This window comes from Macaca thibetana, chromosome 1 (assembly GCF_024542745.1).
Source record: "Macaca thibetana thibetana isolate TM-01 chromosome 1, ASM2454274v1, whole genome shotgun sequence".
NCBI lineage: Eukaryota > Metazoa > Chordata > Mammalia > Primates > Cercopithecidae > Macaca > Macaca thibetana.
In genome coordinates, this window is record NC_065578.1 from 144774789 (window position 1) to 144797468 (window position 22680).

The 22680-nt window shown below is 41.9% G+C and overlaps 1 protein-coding gene across 3 annotated transcripts in view; it reads right to left on the reverse strand.

Moving 5' to 3' along the window:
* Positions 1-22680, reverse strand: part of TGFB2 (transforming growth factor beta 2) — a 102579-nt gene that overhangs the window by 64402 nt on the left and 15497 nt on the right. For 2 of the 3 annotated variants that reach the window (XM_050780339.1, XM_050780358.1), the window contains exon 2: positions 14661-14744. The exons of the other annotated variant lie outside the window; for it this stretch is intronic. In XM_050780339.1, the coding sequence (XP_050636296.1) occupies positions 14661-14744 (84 nt within the window). The remainder of the gene's footprint in view (positions 1-14660; positions 14745-22680) is intronic. 3 annotated transcript variants of the gene reach the window in all.

Here is a 22680-nt window from a genome sequence, read left to right on the forward strand (position 1 = left end):
GGGTGCCTATAATCCCAGCTACTCGAGAGACTGAGGCAGGAGAATTGCTTGAACCCGGGAGAAGGCGGTTGCAGAGAGTCAAGATGGCGCCACTGCACTCCAGCCTGGGAAACAGAGCAAGACTCTGTCTCAAAAACAAACAGACAAACAAAACCACTATAACATATATAATGAATTAAAACGGAGGAGGTGGTGGCAAATGGGAAGCCTTATCTCAGGATTCATTTTAAGGAAAATACAGGAAGATGCTGGGGTTATATTAGTAAGAGAGAAGAAAAGACTTTTTTCTCAGTAAGGCATTCTGGGACCTCAGACTGCATCCTTTGGAAGCATCTGTCCTGCTTCCCCATGAAACTGGGCAGAGTTTCCCCCCAGCCACAGCTACCCAGAGTATAGGCCACGACTGGGCTTCCTAGGGGTTAGGGGTGGGGCAAGGCGGCACAATAGAGGGGCAGGCGACCAGCAGAAGAGTAGGATTTCTGTTTTTTATGCTTGAGAAAGCATAAGTATCTCCCAATGTAAAGTATATTAGGGAGAGAAGGACTAAATTGAATGAATCATAGTGCTGATTTGGGGGTGGAGCTGGTGGGGAGGGATGCCCTTGTGGTTAACCACATTTTACTGGGGTTTTTATTGATTGCAGTTGTATTGAAAGAGACATGACTCACACATACCATATTCAAAGCCACGTAAAGCACTGGGTTCTAATGGAATTTCAGTGTCTGAGAATGTCATGAACTATACTACAAAATGTGAAAAGTTAGGCTATCAACATAGATATCTATGTTTTGCTTCTGTCCTCTACCAGCTGACGAGGAGGCTGATTTTTCTCTTTGCCTTTTATGTTAAGGCTGTGGCTAAGCACTTAAGAAATACACATTGATCTAGGTATGCTAGGGACTGCTTCTCCTAAAAGTTGGTTTCAGCTGGGCACAGTGGCTCACGCCTGCAATCCCAGCACTTTAGGAGGATCCCTTGAGCCCAGGAGTTTGAGACCAGCCCAGTTAACAAAGCGAGATCTCCTCTCTATAAAAAAAAAATTTTTTTTTAATTAGCCAGGTATGGTGGCATCATCTGTAGTCCCAGCTAACCTCCTAGGCTGAGGTGGGAGAGTCACTTGAATCCAGGAGGTCAAGGCTACAGTGAGCTGTAATTATACCACTGCACTCCAGCCTGGGCAACAGAGCAAGACCGTGTCTCAAAATAAACAAAGCTGGTTTCATTAACCAACCATCTTCCTATGTGTTCAGATTGAACTTTGCTTGTAAATGCCATTCAGCAGTTTTTTTAATTTTTTGCTTTGTGCAGGGTAGTGTGTACAAATGGCTCTCCACAAATAGGCTATAAGCTACTTGAGGGCAGGGATAATATAGTAATAACAATAAAAAGAATAAACATAACAGCAAAAACAATGTTGCTAGCTATTGGGAGCACACCAGCTGTCAGGTACACACCTGGATTTATCCCACTTAGGTGGGGGATAAGAAACTGAGGCTTAAAGAGGGAACTTGCCCTGTGCTATGGGACTAGAAACAGTAACGCCTCCACTTAAACCTAGGTTGTATGGTCCTAGTACTCTCTGACCTGTTGGTGATGCCTCTTCCAAGAGGGACTCATCCCTACCTATCTCATTTTTTATTCATTTGCATGATTCAGGCACCAAATTCTTAAGGCAGTATATGCCTGGTGAATTATAACTGAATTAAATAGAATAAAACAAAATTTTATAGGTCATTGTTTTCAGGAACCATCCAGGCAGAGCTTAAAGTGAGATGACAAGGAAGTGAGGTGGCTGACGTTCCGCCTAGTTGTAGAAATAGTTACTAACACACGTTGTCCTTTCATGCAAGGTCTGACGTTCCAGCCCTCCTAACAAGATAAAGAATGTCATTCTGCCTTATTCACTTCTAACAATATTTTTAATTCTATTGTGTAAGAACACTTAATGGGAGATGTACGCACTTAACACATTTTTAAGTGTGCAATCTATTATTGTTGACCGTGGGTACAACGTTGCGCAACAGCTCTCTAGATCTTATTCATCTTGCTCAACTGAAAGTTTACCCCATTTATTAGTAACTCCTCATTTCCCCCTTGCCGCAGCCCTGGCAACCACCATTCCTCCCTTTGATTCTATACATTCAACTTACGAATATAAATTATTGATATCCCATATTTTTTCTTCAACTTCTTACGTTCAGGGGTACATGTGCAGGATGTGCAGGTTTGTTACATAGGTAAACATGTGCCATGGTGGTTTGTTGTACAGATCATCCCATCACCTAGGTATTAAGGCCAGTATCCATTAGCTATTCTTCCTGATGCTCTCCCTCCTCTCCTGATATCCCGTATTTTAAAATACTATCTCCAATATTATCTTCCTCTCACAGAAATTGGTACCACTTTTCTTCTTTTCTAGACTTTGAAAAAAAAGCACTGGCTGTTCTCAATGTATGCTGACATGAAATTTAAAATATGGGCTAGAATTTCTATTTTTTCTATGGTTTTCAGAATAAGAAAGCAAAAATGTTAAAAGCTTCAATGATCACCTTAAAATGACTGACTGAATGAATGACCATTTACTCAGCCTCTACCATGTGAAAAACATTTTTATATGTTAGGTAATTTCTTCTTTTGAAGAACCATTAAGAAGTAACGTTGAGTTTTTTGTCTTTTTTTTTTTTAATTAACTCTCATTTTAGGAAAAAAAAAAAAAAAAAGAAGAAATAAAGTTCAGAAAGGGTAACTGACTTCCCCGATGTTACAGTCAGGATTTTACCCAGGTCCCCTGTATGCAAAGCGTATGTTTTATTTCTACTCGATTGTAAGACTGACTGTCACACTCAAGAGTCATTGTTGGCTCATGTGTGAGTCACTTTCTTGCCTTATCAACAGCAGGTTGGGATAAAAAGAACCAAAGGTTGACATCTTCACAAAGTTTAAAGGAAGGGACCACCGTCTGTTATACAAAGCGAAAGAAACAGAGAGGCCCATTATATGAACTCGTCTGTCTAGACAGATGACTAAACAGGGGTCCCTCCAGGGTTAGACTTGAATTTCCTCCGTTCAGCCTGTTGGATATTTAGCAATAAAAAAAATTTTTTTTTGAACTGTTTAAAGGCTGTAGTACTAATCCAACCCCTCCTACACTGCCCAGAGAGTAGTTTAAAAGTATTTCAGTGAAGTCTGCGTGTGTTAAAGTTTCAAGCAGAAATCAGATTGAGACAAAAAGAGCCCTAAAAATACTTGTGCTGTCTGGCTACAGACCCAAGAACACAAGCCTAAATGTCCCTTTATAACTCCGGTGACAGCAGTTTGAACTCACAGAGGGAGTAGGGTCTCATCCAGGTGTCCCTGTAGCAGGGGACATGAATGCATCCAAGTTGGGCTTCTCATCTTTCACATGGGCTGGCAAGCAACTTCTCTCCTGTTCCTTATGTGCCCTGGGGACAACAGAACTTTTTCTAACTTGTAATATGAAGAATGCTACTTAGAGTAAAGCAAAAGTCAGCTTCCTTTCATCAAGGCTGAGAGATATAAACAGAAGCTTGGGATGATAAGATTTTTTAAAAGCCTACTAATATTGCTATGTTTAGTGTACAGAAAGCTGCTTCTGGTAGGCAATTAGGAGTTGGTTAGCAGAACACAGGGGCCCTGTGGAGAAACTGGGAGCATAGCAATTGACTAAAATCACTCTCATTTCCCAAGAAGTCCTTAGCTATACGCAGGATGCTATTTCTGTTATGGTACACATATGCAAAAATTCATTCACTCTCTCAGTTAATAAATATTTATTGGATGCCTCAACTGCAACATTCCTTCATAAGTATGGGGCCTATCAGGAATTGGCTATGGAATTTCCAGGATCCTGCCTATTGATAGGTGCTGGTACTATTCTAATCTTTTAACAGGCATTAGAGAATTAACACAGTCATTTAAGTAAGATGTATGTACTCTGCCAACAACAAAAGCAACAACAAAACAGTTGTCCTATTCAGGGAACAAAATGAAAACACTGGAGTTTATGTTGCCCACTCTAATTATCACCCAGCCTAGACGAGAAAATAACTGTAAAGACACACTCATCCTCCATATAAATTCATATAAGAAGCTATTTTCATTCTTCTAATGGGGAACATGAAGAGCATGCATGAACTAAGTTCAGAGACCACTGCTTAATTCCAATACCAGTATGCAAGCCCTTGCGTTCCACTGCCTGCCTTGAACTTTCACAGGTTCTTAGGAAAAAAAATACTGTATGTAAGAGAAAAAAAGAAACACATCCAGACATATCTTTTTTTCCTTTCATCAGAAGAGAATGATTCCCTGACACATACAGATGCATATGGTTCTCACTCAGAGGATTCTCCTTTTTAGACTTCTCATTCTTTAATCCACATTTTCCTTATTTAAATGTAAATTTATCATCTTGGAGGAGTGATGAATAAGATGAGCTTTGGAGTCAGACAGCTGTGTGATCATAAGGAAATTAAACATGGTGTTACAAAACCTCAGTTTCCTTATTTATAAAACTTAGAATAATAATAGCGTTTATATATAGTGCTAATATGGAGATTAGCCCAGAGCCTAATAAAACTATTCCATAACTGAAAGGTATTATTATTACTAATCATATTGTTATAAAAGACAGGATCCACTGCCCCCATCCATCAACATCATCACCCAAATAGATGTCTTTTCTTCATGCAGAAATTCATTCAAAACATAACATGGATATCTAGACAGAGCCACACAGTTTTATTAAAAGCTTTGTAAGCCCCCAAAATACAGGTTCTCAACTCCAGTTGCACATTAGAATCTCCTTAGAAACTTTTTTTTTGAGACAGAGTTTTGCTCTTATGGCCCAGGGTAGAGGGCAGTGGCGTGATCTCGGCTCACTGCAACCTCCGCCTCCCACATTCAAGCAATTCTCCTACCTCAGCCTCCCAAGTAGCTGGGACTACAGGGATGTGCCACCAGGCCTAACTAATTTTTTGTATTTTTAGTAGAGACGGGGTTTCTCCATGGTGGTCAGGCTGGTCTTGAACTCCCGACCTCAGGTGATCCGCCCGCTTCATTCTCCCAAAGTGCTGGGATTATAGGCGTGAGCCACTGTGCCCAGCCGGGAAACTTTTTAAAACTAAAGACACCAAGTCCCACTCCAGACTAACGGAGTCAGAATTTCTGGAGGTGGACTCTGGCCTGAGTAATGTAAGTAATATGTTGAGTGCTCCCCAGGTGATTCTGATACATAGTGAAGTTGAGAATGTCTGCACTACAGCTACCAAACAGAAACATCAGCCTTGACTGTCGAAGGTCCCAACAAAGAACCTAGGTGCCTGGATATCCCAAGTCCAAGTCTTTGCCATGGTACCAGTGCACCATGTAGTAGGTTTGCTATTCTTGGTGCTTCACCTGTTTCATTTCTGAAAAACAATCTGCTCTCTTCCTAACAATAACACTAGAGTTAATGATCCTTGAAGTCCCAGTGACCACAGTTCCACAGGGAGTTACCTTCCTGGTCTCCTGAGTATAGACAATGGACAAGGTACGCAGCAGTCTTGGGAAAACAAGCAACACAGACCAGGAAAACAGAGAAGCAACCCCTGCTGCCACTGTGAACACATACGAAGTCAGCTCCACTTCAGAGCAAAGATACAATCCAGCTGAATATTAGAAAAATATGGTCTGACCATTTAGATTTCAGAGGGATCCAAAACCAATTTAGACTCCAGTCGGTCGACAAAGTTCACATTCAGCAAAACAGCTCCAGCAGTTGCATCATACACACAACAGGGCAATTCAGAAATACAGATGTCCAGCCATGTGCAAAACAATGCTTTCATTTTTTTTCTTCTCTTTCCCACCACTGACCCCGAGAACAGGCTGGAAAAGCTCAGCATCTGTTGCTACTAAGAATAGGCTGTGGGGATAATTATTTATGAACTTGCAAGCACTGACCTACCTAGCACGCTCAGGGGCGGTCAGAGCAGATCACTGTCACTGTGCTGAGGGTTCCACAGCAGATGCCCCGTGCCAGGTAGGGTTACTTTCCAGTTTGCTCACTGGAAACAACAGGTAGGAGCATGACTCTAAATAATCAACCTGGTGGGTCATTCTCAAGAGACTAAGATTCAAGTTATAGATAGGGTTCTAGGGAACTACACGGTACACAATGTTTAAGATGGCATTGAACTCTCACAAGAGAGATAAGAAACAGGAAAGCCACGCTCCTTCTGGCAAACAGCTAAACATCTACAGACCCTCATGGACACTCAGCCTGAAATCTTATTGTGGACAACATCTATTAGACACTGCTAGACATACCAGGACCAGAGTGACAATCTAGGACCTAAGGCTAAAAGATATCCCTGCATGCTTTGGAGGTAAGCCTGAGTTTCAGAGTTTGCCGGACATACATAAACTCCATATAATGTATCAGGACTTGCTTTAGAAACCTGGTACTGCCAACGGGGCCTTTTAAAATAGATAAACTTATCTTGATTGGAGGAGAATGGCATTAATGAAAATTGAGGGAAATAATATGCATGTCTTATAAAACCAACCAAGTATGTAGTACATATTCATATTTCAATAAAGTGCCCCATATTCTCACAGATACAGCAATAGTGTGGATCCAATCATGTCATATCCACAAAATAGAGTTTTTCTTTTCTGTTTTTAAATTTATTTATTTATTTATTTTTATTTTATTTTATTTTTTTGAGACAGGGTCTCCCCTCTGTCACCCAGGCTGGAATGCAGTGGTGTGATCTCGGCTCACTGCAACTTCCACCTCCCGGGATCAAGTGACCCTCCCAACTCAGTCTCCTGAATAGCTGGGACCACAGGCACGTGCCACATGAGGCCCAGCTATTTTTTATATTTTTGGTAAAGATGGGGTTTCATCATGTTGCCCAGGCTGGTCTCAAACTCCCGGGCTCAAGTGTTCCTCCCACGGGGCCTCACAAAGAGCTGGGATTACAGGTGTGAGCTACCACACCCAGCCAGAAAGTTTTTTTAAAGTGGGCAAAACCTCTCTCTGTTCCCCAACTCCTCCACCTCTACAGACACTGTGGTAGACTGTATCATTTGTTCAAAATGCTGGCTGTCCCTCTCCCCTGGGCCCATCCCCACAGCCTCTCTCCCTTGTACCCAATTCCTACTCTACTGAAATCATGTGTGGTCATGTGACCTGCTTTGGCCAATGGAATGTGGGTAAAGACAACTGCCACATCTCCTGGTTCTGCCATAAGGTCAGCATGCCCGGGTTAGGGGCTGCTCCCTAAGCCCTGGTCCTGGAATAAAGAGTTCATGGAACAGAGCCACAGCCATCCCACAAGGCCATCTACATGAACATGGGAGAAACCTGTGCTGTTTATCGCTCACTGAGATTGAGAGAAAAGCTCTAGATAGTGAACCTGAGCTTATAAAACAATGCCAGATTCCAGAGTCCCAGTATACCACATCATCACATGGATGTTTATATACAATAGGTCCATTATGTCTTCTTAATATATCAACTTTGAATAACAAATACTTGATGTAACCATATTGTCCTATTCTCTAGTCTCAGTATTTCAAAGTTGTTCCCTTGTAAGAATATATCAATTTTTTCAAAGACCACACTAAGCATTTCTTGGTTTTCATGACTCATTAAGACAGTAGTCATGCAAACTCAAAGAGAAAGAAATTACATGAAGGGGCAAATCTCCTTCCAGAAAACATAAACAGTTTTCTATTGCTGCTTGATGACTACCAAACTACAATCTCAAAGGTCATCTTTCAAGAGGTAAATATCATCTCCCCCAATAAGGCTTCCTTCACCACTAGGCCAAGTTGCACAATTCTTTTTCTGGCCCCTAAGATGCTTTCCTTGTAATTAACCACAGGGTTGGCTTTTTGTTTCTGTTTGGTTGGTTTGGTCCGCCTGACTTCCTCACTAAATGCAGGTTCCCTGAGGACAGGATCTATGCAGTTTTCTTATATCTATCACCTGGCACACAGTAGGCTTAATTGATGTTTCTTGTACAGATGGATGAAGAAATAAAATCAACAACCCAGTGTGAAGTCTTCCTGTTCAAAACTTAAGAATTAGAAAGCAAACTTGAGTCCAACAGAAATTCTTTTTGACTGATAAGAGACATAGTTTTACAAATTCTCTGGCTTATGACCTCATTTCAACGTTTAGGCAAAAGCCCTTCTATTACATGCACAGAGCACAGCTGGACAGATCCAAAGAAGGATCCTTCCAAGCTTGACTTTCTATTTCACACTGGAAAAGGTAGTTTGACATTCTCCTAGGCCAAAGTATGGTCAGCTATGGGTGCAGTGTCACATGTCCCTGGCCATCATGTCAAAGAAGGCCATGACTAGGCCTCACCGCAAGTATGAACTCCAGTAGCTGCCATTCCACATGCGTGAGCACAAGTTGGGAGACCCAAGGGATTATTTTCACACACAGAAGGCTGCAGAACTGACTTCTCCTCAGAAAGGAAAGGGGTGAGTTGCCAATAACTAAGGACTATTAACTAAAAACCATCAAACAGAAACATATTTCCTAAATACAAAATCCACTGTAGCCTGCCTATCAAACTATTTGCTAAAGAAAAAACTCAGCATAAGGCACATCTGTTTGAGATTCTTGCTATAGAAATGCAGTTGCAAAGTGCCATCCTGATGCACCACAAAGACCTCCTCACTGAATTTCCTACTTCCACCTTGGCCATTCAACATACCATTCTTTTTCTTTTTTTTTTTTTTTTTTTTTTTTTTTTTTCTGAGACGGAGCCTTGCTCTGTTGCCCAGGCTGGAGTGAAGTGGCATGATCTTGGCTTACTGCAACCTCCACCTCCGGAGTTCAAGTGATTCTCCTGTCTCAGCCTCCTGAGTAGCTAGGAATATAGACGCATGCCACCACGCCCAGCTAATTTTTGTATTTTTAGTAGAGACGGTTTCACCATGTTGGCCAGGATGGTCTCGATCTCTTGATCTCGTGATCCACCTGCCTCGGCCTCCCAAAGTGCTGGGATTATAGGCGTGAGCCACCGCACCCGGCCTGACATAACATTCTTAACAGCCACATGGCCCTTTGGCTAAAACCACTCTTCTCTCCATTTTAGTCAGAGGAAAAGCCACAGACTTGATGATGGCCTACAAGGCCCCATATCACTTACCCCTCGTTATCTCTCTAATCTCTCCCTAGGATCCTTTTCACAATCCTTGAACATGCCACAACAGAACCAGCTATTCCATCTGTCAGAATAGAACAGAATAGAATGCCCTTCCCTAGCTAGTCCCAGATTACTCTCTAACCTCCTTCAAGTGTCTGCTTACACGCACTGCCTTCTTAACAAACACATCCATGCCCAGCTTATATAAAATTGCACCTCATTTCCTTATCCCCATGACCAAGCTCTACTTCCCCTGCAAAACATTTATCCAATTCTAAATTCTTATTTCATCTTTATTATTAATTATCTATCTTATGCCACCAGAATATAAGCTCCCCAAGGACAAGGATTTTTGCTATTCAATTCACTAGCAGCTAGACTGCTGTCTGACACAAGTAAATACTCAATAAATACAGCTGAATAGGCTGGGCACGGTTGCTCATGACTGTAATCCCAGCATTTTGGGAGGCCAGAGAGGGTGGATCACCTGAGTTCAGGAGTTTGAGACCAGTGGGGCCACAACGGTGAAACCCCATCTCTACTAAAAATAGAAAAATTAGCCGGGTGTGGTGGTGTGTGCCTGTAATCCCAGCTACTCGGGAGGTTGAGGCAGCAGAATTGCTTGAACCCGGGTGGTGGAGGTCGTAGTGAGCAGAGATCACGCTGCTGTACTCCAGCCTGGGCAACTAGAGTGAAACTCGATCTCAAAATAAAATAAAATACAATAAATACAGTTGAATGAACTAATATATCATAAGAATGTCCTCTCTTCGGCCAGGCACGGTGGCTTATGCCTGTGATTCCGGCACTTTGGGAGGCAGAGGCGGGCGGATCACAAAGTCAAGAGATTGATACCATCCTGGCCAAGAAGATGAAACCCTATCACTACTAAAAATACAAAAATTAGCTGGGCGTGGTGGCATGCACCTGTAGTCCCAGCTACTCAGGAGGCTGAGGCAGGAGAATTGCTTGAACCCAGGAGGCGGAGGTTGCAGTAAGCTGAGATGGGCCACTGCCTTCTAGCCTGGCGACAGAGTGAGGAGCGAGACTCCATCTCAAAAAGAAGAAGAAAAAAATGAATGTCCTCTCTTCACCTTTCTCTTCCAATGGTCTCTATATGCATTTGACATTTATCTTAAAATTATATCTATATTTGTAGTTAATGTACAGCTCTTTTAACTGAAGACGTATGCAGGAAGTAAAATGAATACTACCATGTCATTCTTCTCACACTTCAATAGCGATGTGGGCTATTTAGTGATGCAGACCACATACGAGAACTGGATATTTCTGTAAATAGTTCAATAGCCAAAAAATCTACAGTAGTTATAGAATATCCATACTGTACAGTTGGCTTCAAAGTATTAGGTGGTTCAAAAACATCAGAATACCAGGAAGCACAGGGTTGCACAAAGAAAATACCAGGTGATTTATCATTAACTTTGCTTCTTAATAGGTTGGTAAGATTCTTGCCTGCTGTAATGCCTCTGGTTGAACAAAACACCATTTGGAAAGAGAACCCTGCAGTTACCCAAAGCTGAGTTTGGCTGAGATAGTAAAGTTTACATTCCATTGTTTGCTAGGTCCTTACCCCATGGAATGTCTCAGAACAGGATTCAGGCCATCAAGAGGTCAGCAGCGCTTTGGCCAAATGCTACCTCGGGGAATTACACATTATCTTATACATGATATGTGTCACTTATGCATTAAACACTAGCTTTGAAAGTCCCTTCCCCACTCCACAGTTGCCCAGTTGAAGGCATTTGAGTGCAGAAATTCACTCCCATACATAACTTCCAAACTAGGCATCCAACATCCACCCACATGATTAATTTACTTCCTTGCATACTCGTTCCTCTGTGAAGAACAGTGAGCAGAGGGTATGTGTGATACTATTAATAACTACCTCAATATTTGCATGCATTTGGGAAAATGAAAAGCACATGGCAAAAACTCCACAGGGGCTGTAGGTTCAGGGTCACACTTGAAGGACCAGCTGATCAAACAGAGAGTCCACTGGATCTGAATCCATCCATGTGGTAGGACTGAGTAAACAGATGTGCATAATCAGAGCATCCTTTGACTTGAGCAGCTGCAAACTTTAGTGAGGTCAGAAGCACCTGCAGTGCCTGTTTAAAATGTGCAGAGTTCTCAGCTCCACCCACCCCAGTGATTCTGACTCGGCAGCTCTGAAATGGGGCCAAGGAATCTAATGGATGTCCCAGGAGACAGAAATGCAGATCACACTTTAAGAAACACCACCTCAGGTCAGGCACAGTGGCTCATGTCTTATAATCCCTGCACTTCAGAAGGCTGAGGCAGGAGGATTGCGTGAGGTCAGAAGTTTGAGCCCAGCCTAGGTAATATAGCAAGACCCCATCTCTGAAAAAAAAAAAAAAATTTTTTTTTTTTTAATTAGCCAGTGTGGTGGTGCACACTTGTAGTCCTAGCTACTCAGGAGACTGGGGTGGGAGGATTGCTTGAGCCCAGGAGTTAGAGGTTACAGTGAGCTATAATCATGCTATCACACTCCAGCCTGGACTACAGAGAGAAAGACCTTGTCTCTGTCTCTAAAAAAGAGAGAGAGAGAGAGAGAGAGAAACACCACCTTTAAATCTTAACCAAGTTACTTAAAAGCCTCTTACTCAGTAAATACTTTTTTAAAAAAAATTATATTTGCCTTCATGACTATTAATCCATTCCTTCATAGAGAAACTTATCTCTACTGTTATGTCTTAATAGGAAAAAACCTTTAGGCAAGCTAACCGCATCTTAACCAATATTACTGGGGATAATAAGCTTGAAAAGAGAAAAATTATTTCGCAGTCACATGGGCTGTGAGGAGCATGGACTATTTTCTCCTCCAGGGTATTTAATTTAAAGCTGATGCAGCATCAGAGCTGCCAGTCCAATTGTCAGTGTCAGAACACGTCGTTATCAACAACACCCAGGTTAGAGAGTGAGAAAAGCAAGAGGCGCCACAGGCCTCACGCTCCCTTCAGCCGCTCCCAACATCTCCTTGGAATTGAGAGGCGGTTCACGCAAGGTGACAGGGATGGCCCTGGAGCTGCTTGGCACAGGCCAACTTCACTTAACGAGTGTTCAGAATCACACTCAGCATGGAGAAATTCACCCTGACCCTGGATGCCTGCCCCCTGGCATACGCTCACTTACATTTTTACTCAATTACTATTTCTAAGAACAGAGACAAAAAAAAATGCAGAGCCCCACTGCTCAGCAGCCTTGCATGAAGGTCTGAAAGGGGTCTGCAGGGTTCTTCCAGAGCCTGCGTGCTGGGCAAAGTGGAAAAGCCTCCCACTGTATGGGAATCTATGTGGAGCTTGCGCCCCATCTCCCCTTCCACACCCTCAGACACTCCTGATTTTCCCTGACTCGCTGAGGAGCAGGGTGGGTTTCCAATGTGTTTTCACCAAAGGAAGAGAGAAGCTCGCAGAAATTAAGTGACCGAAAATAACCCCAAGTGAGGAGTGTCTGAGAAGAAAAACTGCCCAAAACACCAGGGTAGGCCTCTCACTTTGTTTACTATGGGAGGAAAAGATGAAAAGGAAATTAGTCCCAAGTAGTAGGCAAGAAAGTTACAAAATTAACAGGACAGGATTCCAAAGGAAAAGCCAAAGAAAGGGGGAGAAGTCTGGGGTCTCTGTGGTATGGTGGCATCCAGGCCAGACCTGAATTCAGATTTTGGCTCTGTCACTAGCCAGCTCTGTGACCAAAGACAAGGTGTTTACCTCTCCAAACCACAATTTCCTAAAAAATGGGGATCGTCATTCCGGCCCTCCCTGACCAACCAATGTGGGGAAAATTAGGATGATGTGTCTTAAGTACCAGGGACATAGTGGGTATTCAACAAATGTTTTCCTTCTCTCAATTCCTCCCGTTTTCCTTTCCAAATAGCCAGTTAGCGGGGGTGGGGGGGGTGGGGGGGGTGGGGGGGTGGGAGTCAGATGTTTAACTCCTTGGTTTAGCTAGTGAAATAAAATTAGAATTTAGAGTATAAAAACAAAACATAATGACTCACAAAAGGGAGCTTTAAAGGCATGATTAAACTTTTCACTCTTTTTATTCACATTGCAGCTTCTAGCCACTTTGAGGCTTTCTGTACTAAAATCAATGTATATTCTCAACAGAATGAGTTCTTTTTGAAGAAACCCCAGCTTAGGCCACTGTAAATAAACTATACTGATTTCTAAGCAACAATGTGTAGGCATGATACATTGCAGAATAGGGTATCCAGTGACCTAGGCTTTTCCTAGGATAATAAAAACATTTCTTTTGTCTCTAGCCGGGACCTCCACCCACATTTAGAATCAACATAATCCAAACCTTCTCAGGGCCTCAAAAATATGCAGTGAACCAATGCCACGATTGCAAGTCTGTTTCCTTTTTTCCTGAGCATGGTTCAGGGATAACTTTAGCCACTGAATTCCTTGAGTGTCGGGATCGCCCAAGCTCTCTTGTTTGCTGTGGACTCATTGTCCAGTATACAGTAAGCATTCAATAAATGGCTGAATTAATCAGTGTTCCCAATGAGAAAGGGGTGAAGACCTCTGGCTTTTGTACCCCTAACACCTGGTGCTGGCTCTGGGGAGCTTGCGTCTGCTCTGAGGGTCAGGGTTAAGCGGTTTGAGCAAGTGGCAAGCTCACAGGTCCCGTTAGCTGAGGGCCTTACCCACGACAATCCATTTCCTCATGCAACCCAGACATGTCAGTACAAAGGCCACAGATAATCGCAGCGTAACTCCCCCACAGGTCTCCCTCTAGAGCAGGGGCATCCAATCTTTCGGCTTCCCTGGGCCACACTGGAGAAAGAAGAATTGTCTTGGGCCACACATAAAACAGACCAACACCAACGATAGCTGATAAGCTTTAAAACAATTGCAAAAAAAAAAAAAAAACCCATAATTTCTTAAGAAAGTTTACAAATTTGTGTTGGGCCGCATTCAAGGCCATCCTGGGCTGCATGCAGGCCGAGAGTTGGACAAGCTTGCTCTAGAACCTTAAAGGAGAGAAAATCTCCTTTCAACTTTGGTTCAGGACAAGAAACATTAATTGAGCAACTACTACGTGTCAAGAACAAGAACACGGATACAAATAAGATATTAAAAAAGAACATCCTCTTGACATTCAGGCCATGCTGTCCAACCCTCCAGAAAGTGGCCTCCATGGGGATCAGGAAAGGTGTATGACAAATCACTCTGTGACCCCTAGAACACAGATCTCATCCCCACAAGTCATTCTTTTACATGCTGAAATATAGTCATTGTACTACTTCAAAGTTATTCATCAGTTTTTCTCATGTAAACTCTTACTAAAAAAAATTCTAGGCACCTTAGTGATCGCTTAACTACAAGGCTGCATTTCAGAATCTCATCTTGCCTCTGGCAAGTTCCCCACAGAAGACAAACACTAAAGATGGATTTGATATAACTATGTCAAACGAGGAATAAAGCAGACAAGTGTACTCACCAAGGTACCCACAGAGCACCTGGGACTGTCTGGAGCACAAGCTGCCCACTGAGCCAGAGGGTGTTGTAACAACTGGGCAGACAGCTAGGAGTTTTAAAAAGCACAGTCATTAGCTATTTTACTGAAGAGATGCCTGGCACAGAACTATACAAAGATTCAAGTAGAAGAGGGACTCATTGAATGTTCTTATCATTTCCCCAGATACAAAGTCCCTGCTACCTAGGGCCAGGGGATTAGACACTGAGGATCTAAGGAGGATTCCAGATTCTAGTTCCAGATCTTCTGGCATCCCTTAACCAGCAGTCAGACTCCTGAATTCAGTTTTCCCTTTAGCATGTTCTAATGTTAAAATAACAGCATACAATTTACAACTGAAACGGTAAAATAAATACCTTGATTTATATTAAAGATGAATAAGACAGGCTTTGACCTCCTTTGACAAAAGACAGCCTACCTATTAAGAATAAAAGTTTGGTTTTCATTTGGCTGGCCTAGATTCAGTGTTCTTAAAACCACCTGTCATCATTTCTAAGCTGCATGTGAAAATTCCTTCTTGAATCAGTCAAAACTACAAGTGAATATTGGTTTGGGGCTACTTACCTACAGTTTAAAAAGCTAGAGCTCTCTGAAACGGACTAAACACATCTTCCACGATAGTTATTACATCCGGAAAATCTGAACTTTGCTTTCTTTAAAGTAAGAGCAACCCAATTTGTATTTTGTCCACCAAATTCTTAGAAAAGAAAGCAAATCCTCTCTCCCCCCAAAATACCTCAAATTGAAGAGAAAATATTGCTGAGTGTTCAAAAGTTTTTCTATTGGTGGTAGGGTCAATAAAAATATAGAATTTTTGCAGAAGAAGATGTGAATTCAAACCCCTGTTCTGTCACTGATTTCCTGTGAATCCATGGAGAAGTCTGTAAGATGAGGCAGACATAACCCTACCCCTGAGGGTTTTTATAAACTTGAAATGAGATGATATATTTAAAACAGACTGACAAATAAACGGTGGTCAAGGAATATGAGCAGTTGTCAAACTTGTGTGACAAAAGAAGCCCTGACTGCCTTTCAGGACCTGGCATGAATGTCATTCTTTCCTGGCTCCTTACATGCATTGAGTCCCTGCACCTTCCATTTTTATAGGGCACGTCTTCTAGAAGTAACACTGCCACTATTCAGACCTGACTTGAAAACTTCTTTCAACACAAGACAAAGGCTTTGTGGACTCTTCTCTTGATTTTTATTTATTTATTTATTTTTTCTATATGTGTGCCTCTTATCACTCAATTTTTAAATGGATAACAGGGACTTTTTCCATACTCTGGAACTTACCATGTCCAATATTCAGCCCACTATCAAGATCCCAGTGGCAGATTTTTCACAAATGTGTGGATTACACCTTCTAGGTGGAACACTCTTGAACTGAGATATGGGGCTCTGACTGGCCAGTGTGGCATGGAAGACGGAGACCCAACAGTGGGGATTCTATAAGCACATACTGCTATCATGTTGCCACCATATGCTGCTTCCAGCTGACATCTGCTCACATATGTTCCCACCAATAAGAAACCATGCTGTTTATTTTTAGAGGCTTCTCCACAGTCTTACAGGAAGAAAATTCCCTCAAATAACCAGTCAGCAAAGACAGGAAGCTACACTGCATATAAACTGTTTGTCACAAGATTAACAAGTCAAACAAAGTTTTCTCATTCATATCTGACCTTTAAAAAGATATGCTGAAAGTTATCTTAAATAAAAATCTCAAAGAATACAACCAGAGAAAGGCAGAATATGCAGAGTAAGTCACTTGGTTAGCAATACTTTTTCTTCGAAACTATGGCCCTATGCATTTCTTGGGGGGATTTAAGTGCTTTTCCTGGGAAACAGCACCTTCTTCAGGCCAGTGTACGCCGTGGTGCAGAAGAGGGACAATTCTATTAAACAGAATTCAGATCCCAAGGTCATCCAGGTCATAGGAAGTCTGTGTGGGAATAACGTGAGGTAATTATTGTCACTTGCAGTTTCCAGCCTGCAGTTCTCAAGCACGCACCTTTGGTCTACTTTCACTCGCTATAAAGCAGTACTAAAATCCCTTCTTTTCTTTCCTTTCTTTTTTGTTTTTAAGCAAGGCGGGAGGACAGGGAGCTCCAGTGCTGATCCAATGCCTTAGAGGTTAAGACCATGAATGAGATAGAGATGTAAGGATGCTAATAATTGTTCAGTCCACAGAAAGTAAACCTTAGTTTTAAAATAATCAGTTTTCAGGCCGGGCACGGTGGCTCACACCTGTAATCCCAGCACTTTGGGAGGCCGAGGCGGGCAGATCACGAGGTCAGGAGTTCGAGACCAGCCTGGCCAATATGGTGAAACTCCCTCTCTACTAAAAATACAAAAATGAACTGGGTGTGGTGCCATGTGCCTGTAGTCCCAGTTACTCAGGAGACTGAGGTAGAAGAATTGCTTGAACCCAGGAGGCAGAGGTTGCAGTAAGCCGAGATCACACCACTGCACTCCATTCTGGGCGACAGAGTAAGATTCCATCTCAAAAAAAGAAAAAAAAATCAGTTTTCAATAATCTACATCATTGAAGCAGCACTGAGGTATGGATACACACTGTTTAGAACAGTGAGGCTTTGGATATATGCAAAAAGGCTTTGTAACAAAGAAATATAAACAATTCTCAAAATCTGAGGCATGTATAGTCTTACAAACATAACTTTTTTATTTTAAATTTTATTTTATTTTATTTTAAGTTCTGGGATCCATGTGCAGGACGTGCAGGTTTGCAACATAAGTAAATGTGTACCATGCACCTATCAACCCCATCACCTAGGTATTAAGCCCTGCATGCATTAGCAATTAATCTTGATGCTCTCCCTCCCCGCTCCCCACCGACAGATCCCAGTGTGTGTTGTTCCCCTCACTGTGTCCATGTGAGAAACATAATATTTTTAGAAGAACACAGGCACTCACTAATTTATGATGGGGGACTATGAGTAACACAAGTCATAAAATAGAAAGAGTCCTAGAATTAAAACTTTGCATGGGTAATTTACAATGTAATTAAATGACTATGAAGTTAATTAACTATAAAAATGTTGGGGTTTATTTTTGCCTGCGATGACACAGCTAAGAAATAAAGCAACAAAACAAAAATACACAGTGTTTCCAGAGTATGTTTCTGAACTAACTGCACAAAAATTACCTAGCCTTCTTATCGAGATGCATTCCAGAGCCCACCTTAAAATGAATGAATTATAATCTGAATTGGGATGGGTGACAAAGGTTTGGGAATCTACACTTATAAAGGTACATCAGTAATTATTTTGCATGGTAAAATTTGAGAACCCTGGTACAGGTTATTGTGCCTTACAGGTTAGCAAGGCCTTTCAAAAAACCTCATTTGACCTCAAAATAATCCAATCAGGTGAATCAAGGAAAAATTATTCCCTCATAAGGGCTATTTGTTCTGAGTAGGTAGTGGTTTTGTGTAGTGTGAGTGTCTATAGGATAGAGATAAACCATTCTTACTGCAATGGTATCTTAAGCAAAATTAGATGTCTTACAAATGTACAACTAAACTCCCTATCAAATAAACTCCTGCCCTAATCCCTCCAGCCTCTCCACACAAACAAACAATGCATCTCTCTTGTGATATAGCAACTCTGTAAGTAGGTACAATTATTCTTCCCAACACTGAACTACAATGAGTTTCTACTCTTAGAGAATTCTCAGCAAATGTTACTAAGAAAGGGAAAACTGATCCAAATGTATAACACTTCAGGGTCAGCTTGGATCAAGACCCTCTTTCTATAATCTGAGTACTTGTGACAGTTAATAAATTAGACATGACTTTACACATAGTTTCATTATTGATGGTGATATTTTCTGACAGTGAAATTCTTCTGAAATACCTCTCTCTCCAGGACAAGTCACCTCATTCTACATAGAAGAAAAGTGTATGTTTAGTAGGTGGAACTGTGGCAGTTCAGGACTTAGAGATCTGATCAGTGACTGGAGTTAACACACACAATAACCTAAGGCTTAATACTATGAAGAGATACAAATGAGTGACTAAATTATTATTCAAAACAACTTAATGTTTTAAAAATGCCTCAAGATATCTCAGATAGAAAACAGTGAAGACAGGTACAAGCAACCCAGGGTGGTGAAGTTTAATAGACACATCTGAAGGTGGAACTTGCTGCTTCAGAGCCTGAGGTCATGGCTATTATTCAACTTTGCTTCTGCTTGGCTACTTCCAGGTAGGAGTCAGAAGGTTTGGAGCACTCCTTTCTCTGTCTCCCTCTCTTTAACCTGCAGAGCCCAAAATGCCAAGGATGAACTTGAATGTAGAAATGTTTTCCCACAGAAAGCCCTGACTGACCTCCGGGGGGACTGTTCCTTGACCAAACCACCCATCCTTTGCACAGAAAAGTCCTCGGTCTGTGATTGTTTCTTTCTCCTTCTAAAGTAGAATCAGAATAAGTCATTCACACTTTTTTGGAGTTTCTAAGCCAGCAGTTTTATTAAAAGAGGTCACTGCCGGGCAGGGTGGCTCACGCCTGTAATCCCAGCATTTTGGGAGGCCAAGGTGGGCAGATCACGAGGTCAGGAGATCGAGACCATCCTGGCTAACACGTTGAAACCCCGTCTCTACCAAAAAAAATTAGCTGGGCATGGCGGCGGGTGCCTGTAATCCCAGCTGCTCGGGAGGCCAAGGCAGGAAAATGGCATGAACCCAGGAGACAGAGCTTGCAGTGAGCTGAGATCGCACCACTGCACTCCAGCCTGAGTGACAGAGTGAGACTCTGTCTCAAAAAAAAAAATAACAAAAAAGAGTTCACTATAAAGGAAATAGAAACAACTTCAGTCATATTGCCATAAGATGTCAAAGCAAAAGTGAAAATAAGTGAAAATGAGATTAAGCCAATAGATAGGGAAATAAATGATCATATTTTTTAAAACCGAAATAGAAGAAACGACGAAGTTACTGCTACATCTGGTGTAAACAGAAAAATCCCTGATAAACTTGGTCTAAAAAGCATTGACATTACCAACACTGGAATGAATCCAAAACTTTAAAATTAAATTATATTTCCCAGAAAATTCCCATTTATGTTTTGGCAACAATAAATATTTTAGTGCTCTGAAAACCCACTAAAAAGTACACAGTCATCTTTTTCAGATGGAGAGATTTGCAAAGACCAGTGGACCTGCGGTCATTTTAGAATCTTTCTCAAAACCAAATTTTGCATTCTTGCTCACAAGATGAAGTAACAAATAAGGATTTTTACAACAGTCTAAAATTATGAATGAATAGTTATTTGCAAACTAGCTTGTCAAGACAGATGTGGCATTTATCAGTGTGGTGTGGGTTAGATAAGAAAAGGAAAATGAACTGAGCCAAAGTCACAGTCACAACGTTTTTCTTTTTCTTTCAGAAGACCGAAAAGATGCTACGGTACTTCCTGAAACAACAACTCTGAAAGACCAGCGTTATTCTTAAATAGCTGCTTCGTGACTTTTTCTTCAGAAACGCAGCGTCTCTTCTTCAGAAATAACCTGTTTCATAATTACTGACATATAGGTAGCTTGGAAGGCCTGAGGGACAGTGACACGTTAGTGGAACACGCTAGTGTGAGAGAAAAACAGCTGCCTGTGGAGGGATGGAAATGCATTCAAACTATTTCCAGAAGGTTTGGACTTCACAATATCCAGGAAGCATTTTCCATTTGCCTTAAGTTCCTCAAGTCATTGTGGTTAAGAGAACATCTAAGCCAAACATTTCTGACTTATCAGGCAGTAACAAATCCAAGCCTTCATTTGAGAGAATGAAGGGATGGTCCCGGCCCAGGAAGGATCGCTTTCTCAGCACGATGAGGCTTTCCCTCCTAACAGACACTAAAGCCAGTGAATTCAGTTCCTCTTGGACAGCAATGTTTTTCCACACCAGTGAAGTGGTGTTACTGGGTTGCCCCAGGAAAGCCAGGATGCTAACGCACTGAGAGAACATGTTGCACTGTGAATAACTATCCAAGGCCTTAGTGTGGCTTCCCCTCTCTGATATCATTTCTACTCCTCAAACCCTTTGCAGTGACTGTTGGCAAGCCCCTCCCCTTCATCTCATCCAGCTTCCTCTTTGAGATTTCTTTTTTTTTTTTTTTTTCAGATGAAGTCTAGCTCTTGTCTCCCAGGCTGGAGTGTAGTGGCACGATCTCGGCTCACTGCAACCTCTGCCTCCCAGGTTCAAGCAATTCTCCTGCCTCAGCCTCCCGAGTAGCTGGAATAATAGGTGCCTGCCACCATGCCCAGCTAATTTTTGTATTTTAAGTAGAGATGGGGTTTCACCATATTGGCCAGACTGGTTTCAAACTCCTGACCCAGGTGATCCACCCATCTTGGCCTCCCAAAGTGCTGGGATTACGGGTGTGAGCCACTGCACCAGGCTTCCTTTTTTAGATTTCTACACTATAATGTCATACTATTGCTAAAGCCTCCTTTAAAATGAATTGTCTGACAGCTAAGAGGTGGCTGTGGCCAGTGCTTGGTTGCAGAGGTGAAATGAGGTCTACGTGAGTGTAACCACAGCTGCCTGACCTGCCACAGCCTTGACTCCAAATGTCCTGGCTTATTTTCAACTGGTGGAGGTGATGAGAGACAAGGCACCTGTGAGAAGAAGCGAAATCAGCCCCAGAAGTGCATTACACAGAAGTCCCATCTGTATATCAGCCTTTTATAGGCAACATCCCCTCTGTTCTTTGATTTTGGACTTTGGGATCCAGGAAAACAAACAGGCAAGTACTATGTGACTCATACGCACCTTCAGAGATCAGTTCAAAGAGTTTAAACAATTTTTCCCGGTTGGGTGTGGTGGCTTACATCTGTGATCCCAGCACTTTAGGAGGCAGAGGCAGGAGGATTGCTTCAGGCCAAGAGTTCAAGACCAGCCTGAGCAACATGAGGAGACCCTGACTCTACAAAAAATTGAAAAAATTAGCCAGGCATGGTAGTGCATGCCTGTGGTCCCAGCTATTCTAGAGGCTGAGACAGGAGGATCACTAGAGCCCAGGAGATGGCGGCTTCAGTGAGTCATGTCTGTGCCACTTACTCCAGCCTGGGCAACAGAGTGAGACTGCCTCAAAAAAAAAAAAAAAAAATCCTCTAAAATTTTATATACCCTGTGAAACAAATGGCAAATCTTGAGATGTCAAAAATGAAATAAAAACAAAAAAATCTTGATTCCAAGACTCTGGCTGGGAAGAGTATATACTATGTGGATCTCCTGTTCTTGATTCCACAGATGGGCTCCTAACATTCATTAACTAGAAAACATTTCTGAGGGCAGATGTCATGCCTCCACTTAATTTCATTTTCCATGTACTCCTGCTACAGCACTCTATACCATGCGCACACAGACCGCTATTCTTTCATTTCACAAGCATTTATGTGATTTCACTGATTCTATATATTTTGCATATTCTATTATCTCTAAAATCCAGATTCTCTCTTGTAATCAATGGCTAAGTTAATTGGCAGTGATATTTAGTTAATGTCATAACTAATAGTTAAATGGGAAGTGATATTTCTTTGTTAGTGGCACATGAAATAGTGGTGCATTTTAAAGTCAATGAGATTCGATGAATACTAGCTGCTGTGCAAAGAAGGCCAGAAGCAGCTGCACCAGGTGCTTTTTCACACACATCATCCTTTACAACCCCTAGAAAGTCAATGTTCTTCTTTACAAATGAAGAAACTGAGGCTGGGCTAAGTGAAGGGGTTGCAAATCCAGCTGCAAAGCCAACAACTGCAGACCCAAGCTCTGAATTCAGTAGGAAGCAACTTAAATATCAATGAGGCAATTTTAATAACTTGCACTGAGAGAGCCAAGTTGCTAACCAAAACAGGACCACTCTTTAACAATTGCCACAGGCCTGGAGTAGGATTTCTTGTCTTTGATGTTACCGCTTCCCTTTCAGCCTCTGAGATTCCTTTGGTACAATTCCCTTTTATTTATTCT